Source organism: Anticarsia gemmatalis, chromosome 28, assembly GCF_050436995.1.
Source record: "Anticarsia gemmatalis isolate Benzon Research Colony breed Stoneville strain chromosome 28, ilAntGemm2 primary, whole genome shotgun sequence".
In the NCBI taxonomy this organism is placed as follows: Eukaryota; Metazoa; Arthropoda; class Insecta; order Lepidoptera; family Erebidae; genus Anticarsia; species Anticarsia gemmatalis.
This window is the reverse complement of record NC_134772.1, coordinates 1077667-1095613: the sequence shown is the minus strand read 5'-3', so window position 1 is coordinate 1095613 and position 17947 is coordinate 1077667. Positions and strand designations below refer to the sequence as shown.

The 17947-nt window shown below is 35.3% G+C and overlaps 1 protein-coding gene across 2 annotated transcripts in view; it reads left to right on the top strand.

Annotated features, from left to right (window-relative positions):
• The window catches only part of LOC142984907 (juvenile hormone esterase-like), a 37530-nt gene that overhangs the window by 6480 nt on the left and 13103 nt on the right, over positions 1–17947 (top strand). The window contains exon 3 of one of the 2 annotated variants that reach the window (XM_076132785.1): positions 16552–16601. The exons of the other annotated variant lie outside the window; for it this stretch is intronic. Coding sequence (XP_075988900.1) covers positions 16564–16601 — 38 coding nt within the window. The 5' untranslated portion in view covers positions 16552–16563. The remainder of the gene's footprint in view (positions 1–16551; positions 16602–17947) is intronic. 2 annotated transcript variants of the gene reach the window in all.

Genomic DNA, 17947 nt, shown 5'->3' with positions numbered 1-17947 from the left:
GTACCATCCTTACAAACTTCCCTTGCTTCATTCAGATCCATACATGTTGTCATACAGGACCACCGGTTACGAGTACTACGCACCTGATATTTTTGTAGAATATCCTACTAAAATTATAAAAACTTATGACTTTTGTGACACCGCAAAAACTACATAACGGATTTTAATGTTTAGTACACAGATAGTTAGTTCCGTGTGGGAATCGAGCCCTCGATGTACTGGTAGCGTGGCTACCTTAACTTTTCCTAAGGGCATCGAACCTCTCTTTCGCTTCTGAAGAAAATCCAGAACTAGGTTATGGCTCTACAATATTTTAGCAAAATCGGTGCAACTGTTTTGACCTGAAAAAAGGACGAAATATTCCTCTTCTCCATATTTTTTGGACTGCTAGGACAATACGTAAACTAAATGATTCAATTTGAGTCATACAAGTCTTAAATTAAATGTGATAAGTGACAGAGTCCTATTGTCTTACGAGAATAATATTTCGTTACGCAAATATTATTGTATCCTTTGTTCTAAGTATGTATTTGTGTGTGATAATGTGCAGCGTTGAGGTGGTCTAGAAATATATAATGAGGTCGTTATAACGATAGAATACGGTCTAAAACCCTTTATGAAGATGGATGAAGTTAAGGCTGCTATTTGTTTCCAAAATCCTTTTTTCTTTATAGAAAACTAGCTGACCCGCGCAACTTCGCTTGCGTCCAATAAGAGAGAATGGGTGAAATTTTACTCGTTTTTGTAAAAAAAAAAATTACTGGTACTCTGCTCCTTTTGATTGTAGCGTGATGACATATAGCCTATGTCCTTTCTCGGGTATCAAAATATCTCCATACCAAATTTCATGCAAATTGTTTTAGTAGTTTAGGCGTGATTGAGTAACAGACAGACAGACAGACAGAGTTACTTTCGCATTTATTAATATTAGTATGGATAGTAGTTAGTTGCGTAGGTCAGCTAGATGTTTATAGTGTCCAAGTGTGTGCACAATACACAGGTATAGGTACTCTCTATTCCAGTCATCTCCTCCTTGTGAGACCATATTCCAATACGATCGGCGATAGCTCAAACCAAAGACCTCTCTTTACTTACTCCTCAAGGTTTGGGCAATTTACATAATCCGGTTTCCAAAAGTCGTGACAAAATGTCAGGAATCTGGGGGCACGGAAGTGCCCCCGCAAGTCGAGCAAAAAAAAAGCGGCACGGCCGTAACATCCTTTTCTCGAAGCAATTCGGGCTATTTTTGACACCCCTATAATTTCGTTGTGGATAAAACAAGAAGCCTGGATTTTCAGCAACTAATCAGTCATTGTATAAACACGGTATATTTAAAATTTCAGTCAATTTGAACCAGTAGTTTAAGAATGACAACTTGTTAAAATTTTGAATTTTGTCACTCACTGATTCACTGACTCACTGACTCACCGATCATCAAAAGTCTAAGGTACTTCTAGCAGACTTAGAAGCTTAAAATTTAGAATACAAATAGGGTTTAGTGTCTTAATCATGGGAAAATTTTAATATTGTCTAATTTCGGTCCAGTTTTCTAAATACACAAACTGCAACAATAACTTTGTAATCCTATATAAATGTATGAGATTACAAGGTTACATTTGCAGTTAATGAATTATTATTACTGTAGAAAATAAAATAAATAGGTGTAAATAGGTACCTACTATATGAGGCATAACAGGAGAGGGTATAGGGTGGGTAAGGGTGTTTAGCCCATGAAACTGAATAACATTCCCATAGGAAAGTATGTTGAATTATGAAAAAAAAAAACGTCTTTCCTTACAAATTGGACTTATGTTCGCTCTACAAAAAGAAGTGAGATGCCATCAAAAACATTCTGTAAAAACCTCAAGTCTCGCCGTAAAAAGTTGTGAGATCTATATAATACCAAGTCGATTAATCTATTTAGTCTCTACTTAAAGGACCTTCTGTCTTAAGTTATTACGAATGTTATTAACATGCCAATTTAAAAAAAAATACCTTTAAAACAAATAGATCGACTTGGTCATCGCAAGAAAACACAAATTCTCCATTAACATTTCAGGAGCATTAACTTCTTGTCGTGCTGTGTAGTGTGATACATACTAATAATCAAATCATGCGATGGCCAGGTCGGTCTATTTGTTTTAAAGGTATTTTTTTTAAAATTGGCATGTTAATAACATTCGTAATAACTTAAGACAGAAGGTCCTTTAAGTAGAGACTAAATAGATTAATCGACTTGGTATTATATAGATCTCACAACTTTTTACGGCGAGACTTGAGGTTTTTACAGAATGTTTTTGATGGCATTACTTTTTTCATGACCTGGGAATCGAACTAGAGACTTCTGGGCAGAGTGGCCTTAGCTAAGGAAAAGATGGGCAAAGGAAAAAATTGTGTACCATCATGCTTGTTTGACACGAAGTATGTTTGACAAAACTTTGATTGTAACTTTAAGATTGATCACCATGATTCATAATATGACTTCAACAATTTTAAAACTGATTTCTTGAATAAACTGACTCATAATGTTATCGGTATTCAAGAAGCGAATCGTTGTAGGCATGAAATGTTGTTTATTTAAGAAAAACTGATGTTTATTGTGATTTATATTACTTGGTGATAATGTTCATGGTCTGAATCATATTTAAATTCTGTCCGTTACATACTTCACGACCTGTGTACCCTGCGCCGAAACGCCAAGAAATTCAAAATCTATTGCATGTTAGCATAAATTCTCGTATAAATAAAGTTTATTAGTGTTTCACTACAATCTGAGGAACTCGTGGCTTTGTTAACAACAGCCGGACCATATTTGATAAATGGGGCACGGAAATTTGAAATATCTGAGGTTTATTTCGGCGTATTTTGGACAGACTATTAATCCCCGGTTTCTGAGTACATTTAGCGGTAGTTTACCTATGCAATACCGTTTTGTTATATTATTATAAGCTTAAGCACTATTGAATAGATAAATTATCGCTAAATGTGCCACAGAAAACGGGAGTAAGTGTTGTTTCCTCGTAATAATTGCAAGCTTTAAACTACCTTAAAACCAACAAAATCTATTCCGTACTTTTTGCGTGAAAGAGTAACAAACATCCATACACAACTTTCGCATTTATAATATCAGTAGGATATAGTAAGATTTGCATATCCAAACAGCCTTAAGAGCGAAAGAGACAGAACGACTAGTAAAATAGTACTAAATATTACAAAGATTATCATATTCAAAGAGTGAAAGAGACAGAACAAGTACTATGATTCAAGTCATACATCTAGTAACATAAAACAACACAATGAGCACGGGACCTTTTGCATAACAATCGAAGGAAGAGACCTGCGATTGTATGATAAATTATGACGTCATCCTACATGTGTGGAGTACATAGTATTGTAGTATTGCTTGTGTAAAATGGGGAAAATATCAAGGAAACACCAATGAACCAAGAAAACCGTACACCGAGTTATTTGATATTGATATGGCAGTAGACTCATCTTTACTAATATTATAAAGCTGAAGAGTTTGTTTGTTTGTTTGTTTGAACGCGCTAATCTCAGAAACTGCTGGTCCGATTTCAAAAATTCTTTCAGTGTTAGATAGCCCATTTATCGAGGAAGGTTATAGGCTATATATCATCACGCTACGACCAGTAGGAGCAGAGTACCAGTAAAAAATGTTACAAAACGGGGAAAAAATTGACCCATTCTCTCTTATGTGACGCAAGCGAAGTTGCGTGGGTCAGCTAGTCCCCTATAAAATGGTAGGTACTAACAACGTTGTTTATGGAGGAACATTTCATCAGCCTTCATCTTCTGGAAATACATATAATAACAATGTCTTCCTAGCTGATATCATTTTCATTGGAACCAGCCATCGGTTTGCAGGACTTTGTTTATAGTGTCCAAGTGTGTGCACAATACACAGGTACACTCTATTCCTTCACTCTCATAGTCTAGTAAGACGTATAACCGACACACATACATAAACTGTAAGTGTGCCAAATTTTATACTTCTGCGTCCGCGTATTTTTCGTAAAAAGGGGTCCAAAGATTTTCCCTCACATATCTTTATATACAGGGTGTGGCGTAAATAATGGATAATCCTTTACCAGCGGATGGGCGACCACATAACTGATCTAAATATCAAAATTTACCTCTGGCACAAGTATCATAGTTTTTGAGATTTTGGCCATTTTGTGTGTTTTTTAAAAAAGCGATTTATGCTCGTTCTTTTTGATGCTGTGATCACAATTTAAGGCTTTTTTAAAATCCGTTTTTTGCAAATAAATTCTGAATAGATGTGCTATTGAATCTACAATCTTGTTTTGTTATTACTACTTGTTTTTTATTTAAATTATGCATTCAAAGTTAAATTTTATAATTTTCCACAACTTTTGTGCAACTTTGAGCACTTGTGGTGAAAAAAAAATGTATGGTGGCTTTACTGCCCACGCCATAAATAATTTCTAAATTTTATTAGAATTCTAAATTGGTATAACATGCAGCATTAACACCGATTATTGTCAAAATATTACAACGAACTTAAATTATTAACACTTTTGCCGGTCGACAAATTTTATTTTATCAGCGCGTTTAAGCTAAGTTTGCTTTCAAATATTCATGTTTATAGGGTTATTACACTATTAAAGATTATTTAGATGATAAAAAAGCTTGGAACTGTGCTGCTTCTACCAAGTCTATTTCAAAATAATGTAAGTATTACAATTTGATGAAAAATGTTTTTTTTGTCAACAGAGTAGTTTTCTTTAGATTTCTAATTATCTTTTTTATTTGAATAGTATTTATGTTTTGTATTTCTTTTTTTTTTCAACACTGCACACAAGTGCTCAAAGTTGCACAAAAGTGTTGAAAAATTATAAAATTTAACTTTGAATGCATAGTTTAAATAAAAGACAAGTAGTAATAGCAAAACAAGATATTAGGTTCAATAGCACATCAATTTAGGATTTATTTGCAAAAAAATTTGGCCATTATGTGTGTTTAAGAAAGCAATTTACTCTCGTACTTTTTGGTGCTGTGATCACAAATTAAGACTTTTTTTAAATCCGTGTTATGCAATTAAATCCTGAATAGATGTGCTAATGAATCTAGAACGCGCTTAGCGTGAAAAAATTAAATTAGTCACCGGCAAAAGTGTTATTAATTTGAGTTCTTTGTAATATTTTAACAATAATCAGTATTAATGCTGCATGTTATACCAATTTAGAATTCTAATAAAATTTAGAAATTATTTGTGGCGTGGGCAGTAAAGCCACCTTACATTTTTTTTTCACCACACGTGCTCAAAGTTGCACAAATGTTGTGAAAGATTATAAAATTCAACTTTGAATGCATAATTTAAATAAAAAACAAGTAGTAATAACAAAACAAGATTGTAGATTCAATAGCACATCTATTCAGGATTTATTTGCAAAAAACGGATTTAAAAAAAGCCTTAAATTGTGATCACAGCATTAAAAAGAACGAGCTTAAATCGCTTTCTTAAAATACACACAAAATGGCCAAAATCTCAAAAACTATGATACTTTTGCCAGAGATAAATTTTGATATTTAGATCAGTTGGGTGGTCGCCCATCCGCTGGTAAAGGATTATCCATTATTTACGCCACACCCTGTATATAACTAGCTGACCCGCGCAACTTCGCTTGCGTCACATAAGAGAGAATAAGGTCAGAATTTTCCATGTTTTTGTAACACTTTTTACTGTTACCTACTCTGCTCCTATTGGTCGTAGCGTGATGATATAAAATATGCTTTTTTTTCACGAAAAATATTCTCAAAATTATTTATATCTCTTAGTATAACGAAGTCGCGCTAAGGCATATCCGCCATTAAAACTGTTACCATGGCAACGGAATTTTGTTAATTCAATGTCATTATAATACTGACTTTTCGCGACTTTGTTGAATTTTCTGAATTTTCCCGGGAAATGCGTAATTTTCCCGGGGTAAAAAGTAGCCTATGTCCTTTCTCGGGTATCAAAATATCTCCATACCAAATTTCATGCAAATTGGTTCAGTAGTTTAGACGTGATTGAGTAGCAGACAGACAGACAGACAGACAGACAGACAGACAGACAGAGTTACTTTCGCATTTATAATATTAGTATGGATTCTTCTGTAAGTGTGTATGTCACTGAACTTCTCTTAAACGACTGGACCGATTTTGATGATTTTTTTTGTGTGTATTCAAGGGGATCTGACAATTGATTAGATTCACAATGTTGTCCGCTGGACAATGTTTTTTTAAATTATTTTTAATGTGTAGACAGGACAACGTCTGTCGGGTCCGCTAGTTAATATATATGTAGATTTGCTCACTCTTAAAGTGTACCCCTAATTGGTTGTATTAAACTAGCTTGAGTTTCAAAGTTCTATAGTACAAGCTGGTTACTGCATTGATAGTGACCCATACAAGTTGTGATAAATCGGTCAATGGCTAGCAATAAATTCTCTTGACGGGTATTAAATATAATTTTAATAGCATAAGATAATGAACAAGCGTAAGACGATTATATAGTTTGTGCTTGCAGGTTCGTTTGCAAGGAAGGAGTAGTAAATAAGAAATTTTAATTAGTATATCAGTTAGGTAATAAAAAAAATATAAGACGAATCTTTTATCCCCCTTTTTAGTATATGAAGACCTGATTTAAAACAATCGTAACTTAGCTTACAAAACAATGCCTTAAGATTGATCAAAGGATCAAGATTAAATAAAACTTATAAGTTCTGCTTAGTTTGGAATGAGATGACCGTGTGTGCGTTGATTATTTATTAAAATTAATACTTAAATACTCAGGTTTTCCTGAAAAACCGCTTTATCTATTAGTAAAAACCGTGGTATTCTGTTAAGTAGATTTTGAGTTTGTCGCAAATAGACAGACAGACACGGCTTGTGGAATGTGGATATATGTATCTTATAATACTGAAGTACTTATATAAAAAAAATATATAAACTTGATCACAAATAATAATATCGCACTTTTCAAGTCACACTATAAACTTTTGAGTGAAAGGTATTGCTCATAAGTTGCATTAATTTATGTAAACTTTCACTAGTTATAAATAAACTTATTTTATATAAAAACCGCATTATGATAATCAGGATTTAAGATATGGTTAGGTTACCTAATGGTTGAAGAGGTCATTGATATTTAAAAAATCTCTACATAATCGATTTTTCTTTAGCAAAACATTAGCTTCTGTCTACGACTTTCCTGTAGAAAGATTCTTCTGATGAAGGTAAATTTTACAAATATTTTAAATTTTAAATGACAATTAATTGAATTAAAACTAATATACACGCAACATTTTTAGCAAGTATTGCTTTTTACCCTTTTTTTTTTAAAGAAAATCCATTTTGTATGCTCTTTTAGAAGTCACAATCATTCACTTTTATTCATAACTAGCAGTCTCGCGCAGCTTCGCTCACATATTTTCTTTGCATATTTTTGTTTTTTCTCTCCATAAAAATCTTTCCCGTGTCTTTAAGACAAATTTACTAAAACTATAAGTCGAAATAGTTCAGCCGATGTTAAGTTTTGCGCTCAGCAACATATTTGGCGATTCATTAGAATTATTTACCCCCGGTTTCTGAGTACATTTAGCGGTAGTTTATCTATTCAAAAACTTTTTTTATATGAGTTTAAACGCTATTGAATAGATAAACTATCGCTAAATGTACCTCAGAAACCGGGGGTTAGCCGACTACAGCATAGTTTGAAAGAAAGGCTACCTTTCTTAGTACCTTCTTTTAGGAATTAACAATTAATTAAAAAATCCTAATGTTTATAATCTTTTCTTTTAATGCTAAAAGGCTGAACAAGTATGCCGAATGTCATAGTTAAACTGTACACAAGAACCAAGTGAGAGTTAATTAAAATTAATTAAGATCTCACAGCATACGATTCATTAATCACGAAGTAAGTAGTACAAATAAACAAATGTGTTGCTACGCAATGTAAAATAATTGACGTTATGAGAAATTTAAGATATCATCATTTATTATATTAGGTATTTATTTCTTTATGGTTTAAAATAAGAAAAATAAGTACTCGTAAGAACCTTTCGAAGTTACAGTGATATTTGCTTGATTTTGAACAACTTTGACCCTAGGTTGACCACTAACCACACGATGACAAGAAGAATACTGAAACCTTAAGGTGGGTCTTTGCTAGATAGAAGCTGAGCCTGGCCTCGGTTCCTCTATAAATTTTTACCGTTAAAGCAAGCAGATATCACATACGTATCTTCCTCAACATTTACATAACATTGCGTTCTTCAAAACAGTTCTTAAAGAATTAATTGCCAAGCAATGTGGACTCAAATCTTTACTACTGTGGAAGAGTGCGTTAAAAAAAACTCCTACCTAAAGACGAAAAATTCGAAAAATTGATAGCTGTATCAACATTTTTCTGTGGCTTGGGGTGCCTAGCGATTAAAGAGCTCTTTAACTTCTATCTTACACTGTCTACCAACAGATTTTTTCTTCAAGGTGTTATTTCCTTTGAAAATACATAGTTCTTTTTCTCTTTCGGAACGCAAAATGCTTCTTGAAAAAGAAAGACATCTGCTCGAGCGGACATGCGGGCAAATTGCTAAACACTTGAAACTCCCAAACCCTTTTAAATCGTGCTTGTCGTTTCCCATAGCTTAGCAGATGAGTCATTAACTTAAACGGTCGCACGCGTATGTGATATGAATGATTCATATTCATTAGTCTCTGCGACGCTCTGGTGAAGGGAAATGTCTTTAAGATGTTTAGGAGCTAATTCTGTTACGGTTTAACCTAGACTTATGCCCGGTTTCTGAGTACATTTAGCGGTAGTTTATCTATTCATAGCGTTTTATGTATATGAATTTAAAGGCTATTGAATAGATAAACCACTACTAAATGTACCTGGGGATAACATGTCCAAACTGTTTCGGAATTATACTCATCAATGAGATGGATTCCAAATACCCACTTTTTGTATTCAGCTCGCAGTGAATTGAGCTAGGCAAAGCATTAAACTACTCCTCACATAGAATTGTTCTGGTAAATTCAGGTATATTCTAGGCAACTGAGGCACAGAAAATGCTTTTGTCCAGTCCTACATACAGAACGGGCATACCCTTTACAACAGGGGTTCACAACCTTTTCTTAGTCCGGGACCACTTTTTATTATTCTTGTTAGCAGGTTTACCACTATGTTAGTATAATAAAAATAAAGTGTAATAATCAACATCTAAATTTAAAATTTTAAAATCATTCGCCATACTGGTTGGGAACCACTGCTTTATAAGATCTGTGCGAAATGCTCTCAAAAATTGTTTTGAGTGTGTTTTATCAGGTCTCACTCCTGATTTAAAATCTCCGTACAAAATTTCATCAGTCTATTTATCCCTTTAATCTTAAAAGCGTAACAGACAGACAAACATAACATTAGTCCGCATAGCCGAAACACCCACACATGGTCCAAATTGTCCCCTACACCACATTCCTTGCAAACTGCATCCGATTCGATGACATCACCTTACCGTTTCACTCGAGTAAAAGTTGTTTAAAATACTTTCTTACTTCATTGGTAAGCAATTGTATATTTTAAAGATAATTTTCACTGATTAAAAGGAGAAATGTTTAGTTAAATTTTTAAGTTACTTTTAGTTTCCATGTAAAGCCTAACAATTATGATCCGTGGGTTAAGCAACCTTCTATAGGTATTGTGTAGATGGGTGACCATATACTGGTATATCGAGCCTGTCCGTGCTTCAACTACTACCTCCCGTAGCGTAGTGGTTAATAATTGCTTTTGTGTCGCGGGTACTTTTACGAACAACGAACACAAAGTACAACCAGACCCAATGGTCCAGGGAATCGAACCTAAGACCTCCCGACGCAATGGTAGCGGCGTGGCTACCTAAACCACTGCTGGATACTAGTTTAGTAATTAGTCCTTTACGAAACAATTTAATTTCGGCAGCCATTAAAATAAAACTATCCAGTTTATTTGAACAGATGATTGGTCAATACGAACTCGCGGTACAATTTGTATTCATACGGCACATCTCAGGGCTGTCACGTACGATATTTAAGTTTCATTTACATATTTATTGAAGCTCGGTGGAGTTTGCGAATAGTTAAAGAACACTGTTTTAAAACTTCAAAATTTAGATTTTTTTGCAAGTCTGGTTATAAATAAGAAACTGTTTTCGATTTTTAGTCATACCTAGCGGCCCGCCTAAACCCTGACCGAGTTAAAGAGTTAGTTTTAACGAATTTTACACTAAAACCAACCTCGGGAAATCGGTTCCGGGAGTTTATTACGATTAGACAGACATGCACAGCTAAGAAACTTTTTTTATAATATGTAGTGATAATAGTTTTAATTTAAAAAAATAACCAGTGGAGAAGTTAAGAGGGTATTCTTTGTCTACCAAATGGACTGCATAATATGTCATATTTATTTATAGCTCAAATTAAAACGGACCTGCTGCACTGATTTTTAACTGCAGTGTCTACAGGGTAGAAGGCCTGTCTTTCTTAATATTATCGTAATTAGCCGATACCTGGGGCTGTGGCGTGCATACCCTGTTTCAGTATCTAGCCTGTGTTTGATGACTGTAACTATCTTCAAGTTTAACTTCATCACAATTAGTTCAGCAGTATAGCCGTGACAGACTTCAGCATTTTTAATATTAATACGTATGTCAAAAAATAATCCTTCAACAGCCCTATAAAACATTAAGAAAGAGCGTCATTTATTCGTACATGTCGCGACACTTTCACTAGTTGTAAAACAGATGCATTGGCAAGGTCGTACAAGTATATTTAATGTGGGGTCATTGAACTGTGAGAACACTTTCGCAAAATTGAAGGTGTTATGTTTGTTGGTTTAGTTGTACATCTATACATATTAAACTCAAAAGTGACTGACGTAGTGATCTATCAACGCACAGCCCAAACAAGAAATTTGGCATGCTGGTAGATGTTATGACGTAGGCATTCGCTATTAAAGGAAGTTGATTAATTCTGCCCTGAAGGGGATAAAATAGGGGATGAAAATTTGTATGACAATTCTGTCTGTAAAAAACCACGCAAATGTAGTCACGGGCAAAAGCTAGTACAGTCTGTTAGAAGTTGCAAACACTCTTGATCAGCGTAATAAAGACCAGTTGTTAATGGCTTTAACCGCTGGAAGAATTCGGGATATTATTAAAAGCCGTACCAAATTTTATCCTAATCGGTTCAGCCGTTGTGATCTGTAAAAACGAAAAACCAAAAATTACGCTTTTAAAATCATTCCCGGTTCAAATTGTGAATCTCAAAAATACTCCGTTTAATTTGTTTCGTGTCTCCTAAGATAATTTATAATCAAGGTATTTTTTATAACGGAAAATATTCGATAAGTATACGAAATAAATATTTTTTTATCTAAAGGGAATCTTTATTGTATTTTTTTTTATGTCAATAGTTTAATAACTTTTTCTGATAAAAGTCAATACACTTTTCAGAGAATAAAACTCAAAAATAACGCAGTTAAGTCTCTTTAAACATCACTTACACTGCTTACCCACTCTTCACGTAACTGGGACGATAATTTCTCACGAGATGTTATCACTATCTCTTATCAATCGAGTGTTTATCTAAGATATAATATGTGGGACTTCGCGAGTACCTATTGTATGAGAGAAAACATATATTTTGTGTTCTTTCAAAACTTTCCATACTTATTATTTATAATAATACTTGCAGATGTTATATTACGCTTGTTTCCCATGAGGGTAGACAGAGAAAAGTTCGTCGCTTGCTAAGATCTTTACAGACAAAGTTTACTTCTCTCACATCTTTTAGGTGTAGTATTATTAAACTATTTTATCACTCGGTTTTGTCATATTCTGCCCATATTTTTTCTAATTTTCGCTCCATTACAGTATAAGCTGTAAGTATAGCTGAATACCAGTGTTTTACATGGAGCGACTGTCTATCGGACCTCCACAACCTAGTTACCTGGGATATAACACGATACCCTTCAGTAAGGCTGGTTGTCAGACTTTCAAGCTTCTGACTACTGTTAACGACTGTCAAAGATCTTCGAAAATGACAGCCGGGACTCACAATTTAGCGTCCCTTCCGAAACACGGAGGCACTCGATATGTATAACATGGTCACCCATCCACAGAACAACCTCAACCGCAACTATAGGAGGCAGTATTCGTAATCCGTGAAACTGGCCCTCATTCTATTATATTATTAGATAAAACGTACAAGACAATTCTAGCCGATGATGGTATGATTGAGTCATGTGTTTTGAGAATATATTAACAATAATGAGAATTATGTGACAATCAAATGTTTGTGAAATATTCTCTCATTGATTATCGAGGATGACCAAACAGGAAAAAATAATATATATGTCAGGAGTGACTGCCTCAGTGGCGCAGTCGATAACCGACTGGCGACTCCCGGGTCAGGCAAAGTACTATTATTGGTATATAATAGGAATTAACGCGAAACACGCATTTTACCTTAAAATGCGTAACGCCTGCCTCAATTCCCGTATCCTATTATATATTAAACATGCAACGCGAGAGTTTAAAAGTTATGATTACTATTATTGGTCTTTTCTTTTTAATATTAATTTACAAAAAAGAGGGGTATCGTGTTATAACCAAGGTTACTGGGTTGTGGAGATCCAATAGTCAGTCGCTCTATGTTAAATACTGGTATTCAGTTGCATCCGGTGTGACTGGAAGCCGACTCTAACATAGTTAGAAGGAAGGCTGATGATGATGATTTCTTAACAGAAGTCCGGAGTTTGGTAACGTGCCCCGTAAATGGCAATAGCCTCGCCCCCTATTACATGGGGCGAACATTTAGAGGCGAAACGTGGGTGTATTTCATACACCTCTGACTAAATCTTCGGATACAACAAGGGTGATAATATGTATACATATATGTCAGGAGTAATTGTGGAATTTGTTTGCTTATTTGTCCTGCTGTTACTCCAAAACGGCTGAACAGATTTTGTACACGTTACATGTCGTATGAGTTTTATTTGAATGGACCACATGTTGGTAGACGTGTGGTCGCTGTGTCATCGGTTGCATTTGGCGATGAATATTTGTATGACTCACAGTTCAACCATCTGTTTTTTAGTGACGGTTCAAAACGCTACTTAAGTACAAAAATGTCGTATGAAATTCAAAGATATCATAATTTTTTTTTTTTTTTCTTTTTTTTGTTTTAAAAAGACAACTCCCGCACTAAGAATTGCTCTTGTGTCGCGGGGACTTTTACAAACATACAAACAACGGACACAAAGCACAACCAGACCCGAAACAATTATTTGTGGATCGCACAAATAATTGTCCCGTGTGGGAATCGAACCCACGACCTCCCGATGCAGTGGTATCGGCGTGGTGACCTAAACCACTGCGCCACGGAGGCAGTCAAATTATATTTAGGGTAGTTTTGAGGGCTTTGCAGGAGCAAGTTGCGTTCACCGACCTATAATAGATACGAGGGTAAAGCAATCTTACCTCGGATAGTACATAGATGGGTAGCTGCTTAGTGGTTTTTAATTTAGCGTCACCGTGCTTCATAGGGCATGTATAAAAGTCAGTCCCGATTGTTGTCAGTTGCGCTCACCGGTCGGTAAACGATCTGTGGGTTAAGCAAACCTTTCCGCGGTCATTCCATAGATGGGTGACTGTATAGTGGTATTTGAGCTGGGCGTCTCCGTGCTTCGGAGGGCACGTAAAAAGTTGGTCCCGGTTGTTGTCAATTAAGATAACAGTCGTTAAGCCACGTCAAAGGCGCCCGAAGGCTTGACACTAGGTTGACCACTAACCATACGATAAATAAATAAATAAATACAGTCGTTAAGCCATGTCGTATATGCTTTTGGGCGGATCAAACAATTTGACTTTAAGTTGACGACTAACTATTCAATAAAATAGTACGGGAAAAAAACATATTATTATAGGTATTGTGAACAAGTCATTTTGACTATACAACTGAGAAAAGAAAAGTTTCTAATCCATTTCCGAGATAAGTTATCTTAGTACCAAAAGTTGCACACGGTATTACGGTTGTTACTTTTATATAGGTACAAAAACCCGTGGATTTTAAAGTTTCCAATAAGATACTAAGCCTCTTATCCATAAAAATATATGGAGTTATGAAAGGCTTATAAAGAGTTTTGTTTCTATTACTCCTTAGCGAAATGAAAAAGAGAAAACATACTATAGTAGTTTTTTAACTTAAATAGGTTTATAGTGTGTTTATGAATAAGAGGGTATGTTTATAATTCGGAATTTGTCTTCTTTCCAATAAAACAGTTTTTTCAACAAGGTACATCTTGTACCCGAAGGTTTAATTGGCGAAATAAAATCACTTTTCGCAGGTCATATTCTTTTTTTTTTTAGTTTATCTAGCCTATTTCTGTGTCCTATTGCTGAGCAAAGGCCTCTCCCCTAGACTTCATTTTCATATTCTTAGTTCCATATAATAATCCTGACATCTTGCATGTTGTACACATTATATGTACCTTTGAACAGACTCTTGTATTGTTAGCTGTTTTTATTGGAAGCCAAATATCGGCTAGAAGGGCCTTACAAAGAAAGGAAAGGAGAAACGGAAAAAGGCGCGGTCAGTAGTATATGCGGCTACCGTGCGAGAGGTCTCGGGTTCGAATCCTGGGTCGGACCAAAAAGTCTTTTCTGAGATTTTCTGTTAAGAATTTCTTAGAGTTTGCCCGGAGTTGGGAAGTTGAGGTCGAAGACCTCCGTGCCTCGGACAGCACGTAAAGTCGTCGGTCCTGCGCCTGACCTCTCACTGGTCGTGTCGGTTATCCGTCCCACCAGACTATGAGAGTGATGGAATAGAGAGTGTACCTGTGTATTGTGCACACACTTGGACACTAAAAACAAAGTCCTGCACAGATGATCAGTTTCAATGAAACTGACTGTCGTAGCCGTATATCGGCTAAAAGGACATTATTATTAAATAGAAAGAAAGCTAAAATAGATAATTTAAACCATCTCTACAGAAAAAGAACAGTTATTACTATTTCTCTTCTTACATTGAGAGATAGAAGCAAATCAGAGTGATGACGTATATAAGTCTATTAGCACATAAGGCTTTACAATGCCAAGGAGATGTTTGCCTTCACGTGGCGTATTAGTAACACGATTTTAAGATGAAAATTAAAACGGCAAATAGTTCTTTTCTTCTTTCTTTCTTTAAAAAAGACAACTCCCGCACTAAGAATTGCTCTTGTGTCGCGTGGACTTTTACAAACATACAAACAACGGACACAAAGCACAACCAGACCCGAAACAATTATTTGTGGATCGCACAAATAATTGCTCCGTGTGGGAATCGAACCCACGACCTCCCGATGCAATGGTATCGGCGTGGTGACCTAAACCACTGCGCCACGGAGGCAGTCAAAAGTTCTATATAGGAAGTTCATCTTATTTCGTCGTACTTCGTATATAGGCGCTTATAGTCAGTTTCTCTTACAGGTCGGTAATCGGTTAAGTAACGCTTGACGCGGTCATTTTCATAGATAGGTCGCCGCTGTATTTGATTTGAGCGTCTCCAATCTTTGAAAGCCAAACCTTGTTTCGGTTGTTGTCCATTAATCCCCGGTTTCTGAGTACATTTAGCGGTAGTTTATCTATTCAATAGCGTAAAAACTCTTATTTAAAAAACGCTATTGAATAGATAAACTACCGCTAAATGTACTCAGAAACCGGGGGTAAGATAACAGTCGTTAATTCAAAAGCCTTTTCGGATGGCTTGAACAACTATGACATTAGGTTGACCACTAACCTTACCATACTTTATAACACATAGATTATTTTTTACGACGGGAAACCCTATCACGCGAATGAAGTGATGGGGCAGAAACTAGTGACCCCCTTGTACTCCAAAAATTGGTTTTGGACTCCTATAATTAGTAGTAGTTAAGTAGTTGTATAGTACTTGCCATTTAAAAGTATTTGAATATAGCAGCTAAAGCAGCAGATGAATCATAAATACAGTAGACGTATACGCGGAGTGCGTGTGAGGGAACGGAAGCACGTCGTTGTTACGTCTCCGTCACACGCACTCCTTACATCTTTTGCACCTATGTTTCATCTTCTTCGCATTGTCTGCCTTCGTGGCACAGTGGTTAAGGTCCTCCATGCTACTACCAGCGCGTCGGGAGGTCGTGGGTTCGATTACCACAAGGGACAATTATTTTTGCGATCCACAAATAGTTGTTTCGAGTCCGGTTGTACTTTGTGTCCGTTGTTTGTATGTTTATAAAAGTACCCGCGATACAAGAGCAATTCTTAGTGCGGGAATTGTCTTTGTGAAAAAAAAAATAGCGACGGATTGAGAACCTCCACCTTTTTTGAAGCCGGTTAAAAAGAAAAAAGGCTTGTTGCTATATTCAGACACACAAACTTAACTGGCGTGTACTATTGCATGTGTATTTTAATGTGTAGTATTGTGTAGTTATAGTATGTCTTATTGTGTTCGTCTTTGTGTTTCCAGTTCAGAAACAATATGATAACGGCCGTCAACGACTTCTTAGATGATTTGCGGTGAGTGACGTAGTGTGACTAATCTCACTAATTATACGACTAATTTACTTACTAATCGCTTGGACTAACTTCTAATGTATTGACTAACTGTTGAATGTATAACCTAACTTATTCAAGGTCGAATGCAGAAATGGGGTGTCAATTAACGTCAGTCGCCATTTGCATGTTGAAGAGGGGGTTAAAGTATTGGAACGCGTAAACATATGAACTCTCATCTACTTACGACAAAGAGCTAATCTTGCTTCTTTTCTTTTCTAATTATTTTTTTTAGATTTCTTGAGAATTTTTCTCTATTAAGAGTTTTCTATGACACCAAGGGATAATGTAGCTATCTTGAATGTTATAAAGAGAATAACGTAGGTACCTACTTCTAAAATATTTTGTAGTTTTAACGATAATAAGGGTCGTTATTTTCTCAGAAACTATTTCAACAATTTAGTAAATTCTTACAACTACCATAAACTACGCTATCTCTTAATTAAATTGTATATTTTACATCACAACAAACCAAAAGTCACAGAAAATATTTGAACAAAAATGAAAACCTAAAAATATCAGATTTATAAGAAATCCTTCACCGCATTATTGAACTGACTCAAGGTTTATTATTTAGCACTAATACACACTTATTATGTAACGCACTATGTACTGTAACTAATCGTGATAAGCCTTATAGTTGGTTAAGATTATGTAATCACCATGTGGGAAGTCTTAGTCCTTGCGTTATACATCATATAATAATGTCCTTTTAAACGAAATATTATTTATGAATTAATGTATTATTGTCCTAATGCCCGATATTTGTCTGCAACGACTAGTATTATTGAAATAAGCAGACTTCGCTGGAGAGTTAAAGTTGAAATTGTCAAGTATTAGATAATATCTAATCGCGTTTTAATCAAAATTTAAGGACTGATAATGATGATGAATTCTCCCACCGATTTTGGCCATGGCGATCACTTCGACTCCTATTCACATCGGGGGTGGGTTTTATAGCCAATTTCAGAAGACTTAATTTCTCTTTTTTGAATTCCATATAATTCTGAATTTCTTGCAGAACAGTAATATAGATAGTAATAGATACTCAACTGATTTTGCTTCACTTGTGTGTGATTTTGCTAGTTTTGATACTGTAGTAGAAAGTTCGCTTTGAAGATCAAGAGTACAAAATTCAAATTTGCAGTTGCATCTTGTATATAACTACACTAAATTGCAAGTTGATACTGGCTTCACCTACAATTTCTTTGAAATCAGCAGCCGACAAATTACATAATCTATTCAAATCTCTTGAAAGGCACTCTCCTTACATAAGGAAGTAAACAATTCTATTTATATAAGACACGTCA